At 39.5% G+C, this 12,600-nt stretch overlaps 1 protein-coding gene across 2 annotated transcripts in view; it reads left to right on the top strand.

Moving 5' to 3' along the window:
- FSIP1 (fibrous sheath interacting protein 1) overlaps positions 1-12,600 on the top strand; it is a 173,626-nt gene that overhangs the window by 35,044 nt on the left and 125,982 nt on the right. For both annotated transcript variants that reach the window (XM_036296891.1, XM_036296881.1), the window contains one exon: positions 387-545. In XM_036296891.1, the coding sequence (XP_036152784.1) occupies positions 387-545 (159 nt within the window). The remainder of the gene's footprint in view (positions 1-386; positions 546-12,600) is intronic.

Raw genomic sequence — 12,600 nt, 5'->3', positions numbered from 1 at the left:
AATTTTGAAAATACCATGTCCATTATAGGATAAACATGATTTCTCCCTCTTCATCATATTACAACCACTTTCACAAAGTGGAGAAATGAGCATGCAATGAGAATCAGACTGTGAGGCTAAGAGATTTATTCCACAGGGCAAAAATCCTACAAAGGGTAATTTATGGAGATACTTTACACAGAGTTAGCAGATAATGAAATCATAAGCTATTTAATTTTTTCTTTTACTATGCCAGTGTTAATTCTGTGCTTTTGTTTTATTTTGTTTTCTTAAAAAATTTTTTTTGGATGACATTCTGAGCATTGAAGTAGCAGTCTGAAAAGTATATTATATTTTGGGAAAAAATATAGCATGGGAATGATGTGGTGACCATTTTTTCCTTCTAGGGTGATCTGTCTGTCTGGCTGGTCCCAGGCGAAGGATATACACTGGCAGTCACCCAGCATCAGCAGCTTGCTGAAATAGATACAAAGCTCCAAGAATTCTCTTCTGCCTCCCCAACAACGTTCAGCTTTTCTCCAGGACTTGGACATCAGAATGATCAGGTATATCATACTCAAGAGTGCGTGGACCACTCAGGTTTATGTGTGCTAAAGCTAGTTCACATTTAGCAGTCCACTTGTTAACAAAGAGGTTTCTTCTCCATTGCTTTTCCTTCTTCCCAGTTGCTTATCCTTCCATGACCACAACTGCAGCGATAGTAATTTCTATTATAGTGTGTATTTTCCTTTGGTGATTTCTCTCTATTCATTTTTATTTCAGTTGGTAATTTGCTGGGATGGAGTTACTGAGCAAATATTATTATTTCTTAAGATTTAAGCTAATTCCTTTTGTTGTTATTAATCCTCACTCGAGGATATTTTCCCATTGATTTATAGAGAGAGTGGAAGGGAGGGGGAGAGACAAAAAGAGGGAAACATCGATGTGAGAGAGTCACATCAATTGGTTGCTTCCCGTATGTGCCCCAGCTGGGGCTAGGGATCAAGATACATGCCCTTGACTGGAATCGAACCTGTGACCCTTCATTCCATGGGCCAATGCTCTATCCACTGAGCCAAACCAGCTAGGGCTAAGCCCATTCTTGATTGTGATCAGGAGGGAGGAGAGGGAAGAAAGTCGATGTAGCACTTATTAGTATTTTGAGAGCCATGTTTCTCTTTATTCCTCTAGTTCTAGGTATTAGCACTGGTAGCCACTGTCCCTTATTCTGACACATTCTTTAGCTCCTTTAATGAAACATCAAGTAGTGAAGCTCACCAGGTTGATGTCTACTCTCCTATGAGTATTTTGAAATGTATGTGTTTCCTCTCTCAATAGTTCCCTCAAATATTCTTTTACAAAGCTGGTAGGATGTGTAGAAAACTAGAAGAATAATAGCAGCTTTGGAAAAGTAAAATTATTCCCTCTCCCCCACCCCCACTATATTTCAGTACTTCTTGGGATCTAGTTTGGCCTTGGATAGCAGTTTTCACCTGAAGAGAAAATGGCTGGTCTCTTGTTATTTTTACTGACCCTCTACCAGTTTTAGAAACATCTCACCAAATCATTTTCTGTACATCTTACATGCATGTAATTTTCTTTGTTCTTAAAAAGATTTAAACATTAGTAGCCTATAGGTAATAATTCTGCTTTATAGTGAATCTTTTATCCAAGCTATCAATTGAAGGTTAGCGATTTGTCTTTGGGCCAATTTAAACTATCTCAGGGGAAAGAGCAGTTTTTAAAAATGTTCTGAAGAAAGTTTGGTCACTGGCAAATCTTTATGGAGTCAGCTTAGCCTCCTTAGGTTATGTGTCTAAGGGCCAGGCACAGCTGCTTCTGAGCCATTTACGCAGCAGTAGTGGTGGTGATGGAAACCACTGATTTCTGGACTGGGGTCAGAGTTCTTGGAAAATAGAGAATTGGAATCTCTGTCCCCATCCAAATGTACCCTTGAACATCAACACTAACTACATTGCTAGTTTATTTATGTTAGTGGGTGCCATTTCTCAAAAGAAGGAAGCCAAGATGGGGAATATCCTTGTGTTACAGCTGATTTTTTAAATTTTTTTATTGTTGTTAGATTTCAATGGCAGCTGAGATTTGAAAGCTGAATAATGGTCCTAAAGATAGAAAATGTCTTTTTCTTTTTTTTAAAATATATTTTATTGATTTTTTACAGAGAGAAAGGGAGAGAGATAGAGAGTTAGAAACATCGATGAGAGAGAAACATCGATCAGCTGTCTCCTGCACATCTCCCACTGGGGATATGCCTGCAACCCAGGTACATGCCCTTGACCGGAATCGAACCTGGGACCCTTCAGTCCGCAGGCCGACGCTCTATCCACTGAGCCAAACCGGTTTCGGCAGAAAATGTCTTTTTCATGGTATCAAATGCTATTCTTGAATGAGAAACTGAGAATTTAGAGATTTGTTTAGCCATTAGGACTTTAAATAAAGTATGACTATGGTTAGATTCTGTCATTGTCATTTAAATCACATTTTCAGAGTGCACATTTATGGTTCTGATAAAATATTTAGAAAATAGTAACAGGGGAACCATTACATTACTTAGTTGTTACCTAATGAGATTATATATTTTTATGTGAAACATTAATTAAAAGGAAAGAGAAAACTGCATTTTGGGACTCCCATTGGATGGGGAAACAGAAATATGACATCCTAGTTGTTGAAAAGAAATGACGAATGCTTCTTGCATGCAAAATAAAGAATATCTTCAAGCTTTTATTTAATTTCCTTTTGGCATTTTCTCATTTCTAACTAAAACCAGAATTGCACATTGAATTTTCAAGCCAGAAATGCTAACTTGGCAAATTATTTTATGGATATTATTTTTGGATTGGAATTCTTTTTGAATAAATACACTGAAAAATATCTTGGATAAACCCGGCGTATCTATTCAGTTGATGAATGGGCTCTAATCTGCTGACCCACAAATATTCATAGTGAATATTCACGTTATTTTTATTTTTCACTCCTTCTGCAAACCGTTAACTCATCAAAATTTTTTCTCCATGCTCCTTAAGAAATAATGTCTTTTAAATGAAATATAAACTTCTGTTTTTCAACAATCAATTCAACAAATATTAATGAAGTGCTCACTGTGTGCAAGGAATTATAGGACATTTAAAGGCAAACATAGAACTCTCTGCAAGTGCTGGCTCTTTCACTTACTAGTTCTGAGGCCTGGGAATTAATTAGAAATACTCCTATCTCCAGTTTCCTCATCTGTAAAATAGTAATAATAATACCGTTCTTTAGTGTTCTTTTAAAGGGTAGATGAGTTAATACAGTGGTCAGCAGACTGCGGCCCCTTGAGTGTGGCTCTTCTACAAAATACCACGTGTGGGCGTGCACGTACAGTGCGATTGAAACTTCGTGGTCACACTCAAGGGGCCAAAGAGCCGCATGTGGCTCGCGAGCCGCAGTTTGCCAACCACTGAATTAACACATTGTATGCGGGGAACTTATTTATACGTTTTACTTATACGTTTTACGTTGACTGGTAGTAGAGCGCGGGACACGTATTAATACGTTTTTTATAGACGCGGTAGAATTCGGGTAACGTATAAATACGTAAACTAAAGTTATTGTAATTTTACTGAACGTTGCCATTTGCGCAAAAAATTAGCAAAAATGGCCTGTGCCACCTGTTAGCACGCGATAAAAACTACCCGCAAACAATGTGTTTAATATATGTAAGATGCTTAGCAGCGTCTGACACAGAATTCAACCAATGATATTATTAGAATAACTAGAGGCCTGGTGCATGAATTCGTGCACAGGTGGGGTCCAGCCTGCCCCACCCCCAACTGGGGGGGGGCAATAGGAGGCGGGGCTGGCCAGGGGGTGGAGCCATGGTGGTTGGCCAACTCCTGCCCTGATCAGGGTGAGGGGGGCCAATTGAGGGTGGGGTTGGCAGTGGGTAGGGGCCATAGGCAGTTGGCTGACTGGCCCCTCCCCCTGGTCAAACTCCTGGTTGAACTCCTGATTGAGGGGAAAATTTGCATGTTAGCCTTTTATTATATAGGATAAGAAGTAACTTAAGGAATTTATTTTTTATGAGAGGCACAGATTATACAGATAACAGGTATAAAACAACATAGGCTAGCACAATCAAAGGCTATAAGCAAAGTATTATGGTGGTTCAGAGGAGAGAAAAAGGACATCTAGAAGGAGTACGAAGAAAGTCTCTTTCTGTGAGTGAGTGGCAGGAGGAGGAAGAGGAGCTTGTGAATGAGGCAGGAGGGGTCCGAGGCCCAGAAGAAGGCTGCCATTATACAGCAGGAGGTTGAGAACTGGTTGCCTGCAGGGTTCACAGATGGGTTTCCTTTAGCCCATATAGGGTTTGCAATCAACATTTAAAAATTGGGTGACCTCATATAAAAATCCAAATTTCTAGTTTCTGTTGAAAAATTAGAAAATCTGGCAACGTTAGGCCCGAATCTTTGCTTGGCCCACTACAGGACTGAACCAAGTAGCAACTGCTGCTTTATAAGGAGCACAAATTCTCTAGTTTGCTCCAGTGTCCACTACTCATATTGTATTGCAGGCCCTGAGGCCTACTGCCTGTATTTATGTTACTTTCCAACCCCTGCACAGGCCATCAACACATCTTTGAATGCCGGCTTATTTCATAGGAGATGCTGTGATGGTTGATGTTAAGTATTCAGATTAGTATGTGGCTTCACCCCTGGCCTTAAGGCAGCTTTCAGGTTACTGGAGGATAGGCTATAATCACAGAACAAGTTGTGGAGTGATCATATAATGAACCAAAAAGCAGCACAATATGGGAACTGAGAAAGTGTATGTTTGATGAAGGCGTGATATTTAAAAGATTCTTTCTGAGATTTTAAAAATTGTGTTCCAAAAAATAGTTTCCCAAACAAGTTGAAACATGCAGACTTTCTGACTGACCTGACTATGGCAACCTTAAAGTGCCAAGTTGGTCAGCCTAGGATGATAAAGCACCTGAGTCATGATAGTTTGAGAGGCTCCAAAAATATGACTCAGATATCAAGAGTGTTAGTTGTTGTGAAAAGGGCAGAGAGGAAACCTTTTCTTTATGAGCTTGCTGATTACAACGTTCTCAAATAGATGTGCTGGCCTGGCTCTTAACTTCATGGTAATATTTTAAAAGCAGCATTTGGCTTTTCCATATCTGATTTCCTTAGTGTAAAACAAAGCATGTGGTCACATTCAGGAGAACCAATGGCATATTACTGCTATTGCTGTGATGTAAATAATATCATGTGGCTGCAGGTTTTACATCTGCCTTTTATTTTCATTTCATCTTAGCAAAAGAGAACTAATTGAAGCAACTTTTGAAAGATCTTTGGCTTAACTGTGCATAATTTTCTGTATTCATCTAACTCTCCAACAAATCAGTTCTTTCCACGTATAGTAAATCCCACCATAAAATTGAGTAAGGTTTCATAATTTAGTACTGTATTTCTTATTTGTAGCTGTATGAGAGTCTAGATTTTTCCAGAAATATCGAAGATAGGAGTAATGTAAGCATTCAGTTTCTTACGTCCTTAGCAACTGGATTCAATAACAGATTTGTTCAGGTTGGCTTTTTTAAAGAAGTGTAATTTATCTTTCATGCAATCAGTCTAACTAAATCTAGAATTCCAGTTTACGGTAAGATTTTCTTTTTCTGGTTGGGAGAGGGTCTTCAGAAATGGCTCTCATTGATAAGAGGTATTTCTTTGTTTTTAAACCAAGTAATGTAATTGAATATAAAGGTCCTGCTTAACTTGATTTATTTTCTTGTTCTTAAAATACTGATTCAGTTGTACACAATTTGGTAAGACCAATAGAATATCAACAAACATTTGATTGAGGAAAATAATAGTTGTGTTAATCTCTTTCCTTGTCAAGAGCATACTATTGCTGATAGCAACAACTAACTTTTTTTCTTCTTCCTGTTTCAACAGTAGCTAAAACTGAGGAAATATAAATCATTGCTTAACATGTAATCCTGAAAGATTTTTATTGTTGAGTCCAGGGATTTGCAGAGTTCCAACAATGGCCATGTGGTCCAGTTGACTTCAAATTATTTAATGCACTGGTTAAGGGCAGGAATCTGGGAATTTTCTATATCATGAGCACAGAAATCTTTAAAAAATATATATTTTATTGATTTTTTAGAGAGAGGAAGGGAGAGGGATAGAGAGTTAGAAACATCAATGAGAGAAAAACATCGGTCAGCTGCCTCTTGCACACACCCTCCTGGGGATGTGCCTGCAACCAAAGTATGTGCCCTTGATCGAAATTGAACCTGGGACCCTTCAGTCCGCAGGCCTACACTCTATCCACTGAGCCAAACCGGTTAGGGCGAGCACAGAAATCTTATTGACCATCTGTTCATTTCCAAACACTTTAGAAGTATGCCACTCTTAAGAGCATGGGAATTTGGATTGAGGAATAAACAAGAAGGTACTTCAGAGGTTCATGCCTCTAATGTTAACCTATCACACATTCCCCATTAAATCTGGGGGATACTTACCACCTATATTTTACAGATTACTTTGAAGTTTATATATATTCTAGAGGCCCAGTGCACGAAATTCATGCACTGGTAGGGTCCCTAGTGGCTGCCAGCTGCCAGCCAGATACTCCCTCCCTTCCCCCAGCCACTAGCTGCCGCTGCTGGCCAGGGCCTCCCTCCCTTCCCCTAGTCGGCCAGCCCCCTGGTTGAACTCCCGGAAGAACTCCAGTCGAGTGGACAGTTTGCATACTATGCTTTTATTATATAGGACATTTATTTAAAATTTTTTGTTGAGCCTCCTGTATAGTCAGGGTTTCTTTCACTGTGTGGCAATATTTCAAGGTGATAAAAACAATTTGTCTGAAAGATTTTTCCCTACTTTTAGTGCTGTCAGGCAAATGGTCCATCTGATGACAGGAAATAGCAGTAGCCTGTGGAAAAGTATAGCATTAGTTTAAAAACACAGGGAAGCTGGCTTTATTTAGGCAGGTTTGTATTTTTCTGGCCTGAAATTCATGCCTTATTTGCATGTCAGATAACTTATGAAGATGTGAGTCATTTCCTCTGTATCTGGCTTTTGGAAATGAGTTTACTTAACTTTAAAGATCCCTATTGGCTCAGTCAACACCATAGATATTTTTCTAAGGATGAACTTAGGATATCTTGGCAATCAGTTAGTCAAATCAGCAAGTATCTATTGACCTTGGGGATTGTTCTCTTCTTCTGGCTCCTTAGATATTCGGTGCATTCCTTGAGAGCTTTCACCAAACTGAATTTTACTGATTAACCCTTTGCGGTCGTATTAAATTTGGACATGGGTGTCGTACTGGTCGGAATGAATTTCCATTGAAAGAGCAGTGATACATAACATGCAAGATTATGAAGGATAAAGAAGATTTATTAATTCTTTTTTGGAACTACGTCACTACTAGTAGAATCACTACAAACGTTATCACTTTCTACGTCAGAGTCAGTATTCAAGGTGCCAAAATAAAACTCTTCATCATTACTTTCAGATTCGCAGTACACTTCTTTTGGTAACTTTCTTTTTGCCATTTTGGAGTATTATTTTGAAATATCTTAACAAGCGAGAATGCCTAATTACAGTTAAACGTAATTTGTAAAGCTTTATTTGAAATTCTGCAAAGTATCTCCGAAGCTTGTTGATTTCTTCACTCTCAAAAGGCGACTGACTCGCCACGGTGTTTTGCATGGCGAGTGTGGAACGACCGCGTTTGTTTATATTGAGTTTCGATATCTCCGATTTGCCGGGGCAATGTTTTGGTTCGTGACAAGGTCGCTTAGACACTTAAGAGCTTTCAGAGAAATTATGAACTGATACAGGAATGAATAGAGTTAAGATTCGTACGGTTCCTTGCTGTGGTGGCTGAGAGCAGACATATGACAGGAACGGTAAAAAAGCTTTGGTGGCTGAGAGTAGACAAACGACTGCAAAGGGTTAAAAGCATTCCTATGTGACTTAAAAACAGAAAAGATATGGATGGTCAGAGTCTGTGCAAATATTTCTATCATTGGAAATCAAGATATTTCCTGATGATCATGAAAAATGACAGAACTGGTGGGCACATTAATGTGACAATAGAACCTCTCCTGGCACTACAGAGCTTCTTGAATATGCCACTGGGCAGTTTTTGCCAGAATCAATGATACCTTTTCTTGCTTTCTCTTAGCCTCTGCTTTCATCACATGCTATCTTTTAAATTTTGAACTATATGGTTATGCTACCAGAGACCATGACTGAGGAAAGATGTTACATATCCTTAGATCTAACTGTGCAGAATTACAGACATGTAAGCTATTAGAGTTTGAAGAAACTTTATCAGAAGAAATTGAGACCCAGAAAGAGAAAGTGATTGCTCAAAAGTACAAAAGGTCATGCCAGTAGAACTGGGGCTAAAATCTAACTTTCAGGCCAATGTCTTTTGTGTATGGAGAGTCACATTGTTAGAGAAAGACAAAATTAGCCTTGTTTGTTTTTTTAAATAAAAACTGATTTGTTCTAGTTATTAAATTAATATATGCATGTAGTGGAAAACTCAAGAACTACAAAAACATCTTAAGAAAAATAAGATAAAATAATTAAGATTTTTAGTATAAAGTTAATTTTTCTTCATGTATTTCTCTGCAAATATGCACACACATATACATATTTACATACATACCTGCATGCATACATACATACATACCTGCATGCATACATACATACATACATACAAATAAACATAGTACACCAGTTAGAGTTCTTGGTAAGAAATAAGAAAAATACTCAGCTTGGATTTTGAAGATAATTAAATGAAGGAACTATTTATAGATTTAGAGGAGCCAGTATGGCTTTATTTGACTTTATTTCCCTCCTTGCAGTATGGGGTGTTGGGACACCCACAGACTGGCAACTGTGGGTAGGGGGAAGGAAAAGTGTGTCGGAGCTTAGGGAGACCTAGAGCCATGGTCAAAGAATCAGCCATCCAAAATTGTAGTCATAGAAAGTGTGGACAAAGGATTAACTAACCCTTCTCCTTCAGCATGAGAATTTGAGCTGCCCTTACTCTCCTGATTGTTTCCCTGGCAACTGATGGAAGTGGAATGTCAGCAATGTTAAGAGGCAGCTTCACTTATGCTAAAAATGACCCCTGGAATGGGAGAATTATAAAGACCCGATGGGGAAGCCATACTGTGAGCTTCTCTAAATGCAGTGATTGCTGTGGCTGGGCATGCCCCTTGCTGGGACCTTGGATGCTGTGCCTATAAAGTCATTTCAGGAGATGATGCTCCTATGGGTGTTGAGGGATGTTTATGAACCGAAGATGCAGAGGTAAGACGAGTGCACAGGCGATGGATGCTGGGCAGAGGTCACAGCTCGCTCAGGCATGTAGCAAACTCTGTACCCTCAACCATTGCTTTTACTGGGGTTTCACACAAGGTTAGTGGGTCAGCAGTTAATCAACAACATTTTGTTTTGTTCTGTATTACAATAGCGCATTGAAGACACTTGCAGCTGCGCATTCCCTTTTCTGCTCTACCCACAACTTTTTAATCTTATCTTTTCTCAGGGAGGTAAATGTTCTGGGAACTCAAGATTGTGTGCAATCTTGACCTAGCGTGACTCACACGGTTGTTCCTGATACAGCATTCACCTCTTCTTGGCAGGACTTCGGATCCTTGTTTACAAATGTCCAGCTACATATGGGATATAAAGTAAGCTTTTAAACCAGGGTGGCTTCCTTGCCCCTGTGCCTATACTGTGACAACATGGATTGCAGCAAAAACTCCCAGTGAAGAGGAGAGGCACCTGACACTGCCTTGCTGTGTTTCCTGTCCTAAAGCCTTCTGAATAGACTGACTCCAAGTGTGGCCTCCGTCTTTGAGCGTAAATACACAGTTGAATCTAAGGAAACCTTCCTGATGGGCACCTCAGGGATGCATCACTGCCAACACTATAATGCCAAAGCAGCAAGGGGCAGGGGAAATACTCCCAGCTTTGTCTTCTTTTACCCTCCAGTCTCTTAATACTCCTCTCCTCACATTGACTAAACCCAGACACAAGACAAGAGGTAGAGCAGAAAGAGTCTGATCATCCCAGCTTGCATTAGGTGCTTACCACAGTTTGTTTATCATTCTCTTGTTGATGGGCATTTGGGATATGCATAAAGCTGCTATGAATATTCGTGTGCAAAATAAGTAATACATTTTCCTTTCTCTTGGATAGATTCAGAGGAGTGGAGTTGCTGGGTCATAGAATAGACATAAGTTTAATTTTTAAAGAAATAGCCAGTTTTCCAAAGTGGTTGTACCATTTTATACTTCCCAACAACATATGAGAATTCCACACTTCTCCAGCACTTGGTGTTAAATTTTTTCATCTGGGCCATTCTAGTGCCTGCACAGTGATATCCTACTGTGATTTTAATTTGCATTTCCCTGATGCCTTATAATGTTGAAGACTTTTTCATGTATGTACTTATTTGTCATTCACATATCTTCTTGTATGGAGTATCTGTTCAAGTTGCTTTAGAACTGGATTGTCTTTTATTCTTGTTTGTTAAATTGCGTGAATTCCTTATATATACTAAATTCAAGTCCCTTTTCAGACTTGTGTGTTATATTTTCCTCTCAGTCTGTGGCTTGTCTATTAATGGTGGCTTTGCAAATTTTAAAAACATTGATGAAGTTTGATTTAAAATTTTTTATGTCTTCTCTTTGCCTACCCAAAGATTTAAAAAAAATCATAGCTGTAGGTTATTAAAGTAATGTCCTTTAAAAAATAATTTTCCATTTAAAAATGAAATACCGGTTTGGATGTTTTTCAGATCACTATGTTCTATACACTGAATGTGTTCCCCAAAATACATATGTGGGAATGCCAACCCCAGTGTGATAGTATTGGGACGTGAGGCCTTTGGGAGGTGAATAGGTCATGAAGGTGGAGCTCTCATGAATGGATTTGTTGTGCTTTATAAAGAAGGCCCACAGAGTTCCCTTGCCTCTTCTGTCATTGAGGACACAGCAAGGAGATGGCTATCTAGGAATCAGGAAGTAGGCCTTCACCAGACACCAGTGCTATACAGCTTCAGGATATGGTTTGTGCTGGGATTCACAGTGGGAACGGTCATGGTGTCTGGCTGGGCAGTGACAGTGTGGTAAGTACAATGATGTGGAATGCTGGAGAGAATAGTTGCCCTTCCTGGGTATGTCAGGGAATACTTTATAGCAGATGGGAGTTGCCATGAGGTGTGGAGGGAGGAGGTATGGCGTGGTGGAGAACTAGCAGTAGTGAATATTGCTGAGGCTTTGGGTCTGAGACGCAAGCAATGTGAAGGTGAGACTGAAGAGATAGGCAGGACCAGGCCACGAAGTGGTGAGGACTTTGAACGTTGCTCTGTGGCTTCTTTGCAAAAGGTGGGATGAATGAGCTACTACTTGAGCCCAGGTGAGAGGCTCAAGTAGTAGCTCAAGTCGATACTTCTCAAATTCTCAAGTGGTTGTGCTTCAAGTTGTCAATCCCCTGCCCTTACCTAGTGAATTAGAATCTCTGGGATGGAGGATGGCCTCTGAATATTTTCACAGGGTCTGTGGGTGAGTCTGCAACACAGTGGAGTTTAAAAACTACTGGTTCAAGTGGATAAGGAGTAGACAGTGAAAAAGAGAGAAGGGCCTTGATTAAAGAGGTGTTAGAAAGTAAATGGTGACTATTCTTGATGACCAAATGTATGTAAGGAGTGAAAATGTGAGAGGATTCTGTCTTGGGTAACCACAAAAATGACATCTATGCCAGTCACCTACATGGCAACACAGTAAGATATCTCTGGGTAAAAAGATAGGAAGTTTAGTTATAAATATAGGACCAACTTACTGTCAAGAAATAACCTTTTATATTAGCTAGAAATAATATTAACTTTGGAAGAATATGGTTCTATCAGTTTAAATATTAATGATAATAACATACTTTCATTATATAATGCTTATTCTTTGAAAGGACATATTCAGCTCGTATTTGTTACGCACTAAGATTTGTTGCAATCCTACTATGGACTTTTAGGCTAGATCTTCTTTTTCTCCTCCTCCTCCTCCTTCATTATTATTACCATTATTATTAATTATTTTGCAAATGGTGAACTGAGGCTCAGAGAGGCCTTGGTTTCCCTAAGGCCATCTTAGGAAGCAGGGAGAATAGGATTCAAAACTTGACTTTGCCAAGTCTAGGTCCCTTTTCACTATTACACAGCTGCCTCTCATAACGTGGATGGGCAGGGGTTTTTCTTATTATTTATATATGATGGACTTGAATCTACAGAAACTGTGATTTGCCCAAATTTCAAGCTGATAAGTATAGAAGGGACCAGAGCCCAGGTCACTGCTTCCTGACCACTGCTTTTTTCACTCTAACTTCCTGTTTCCCGTATGATTTGACTTTATTTCCCTCCTTGCTTTATGTACTGTCGAGCCTTTCCTTTGTCAGGTAGGAAGAGTTTAGAGAATTATAAATATGACTAAAAGCCTGGTGCATGAAATTCGTGTATGGAGGAAGGGGCCCCTCAGCCCGGCCTGCACTCTCTCCAATCCGGGACCTCTCAGGGGATGTCCGACTG

The sequence above is a fragment of the Myotis myotis genome, unplaced genomic scaffold, assembly GCF_014108235.1.
Source record: "Myotis myotis isolate mMyoMyo1 unplaced genomic scaffold, mMyoMyo1.p scaffold_m19_p_1, whole genome shotgun sequence".
Classification (NCBI taxonomy): domain Eukaryota; kingdom Metazoa; phylum Chordata; class Mammalia; order Chiroptera; family Vespertilionidae; genus Myotis; species Myotis myotis.
Note: the sequence above shows the minus strand (reverse complement) of the source record. Positions and strands in the feature narration are given on the sequence as shown.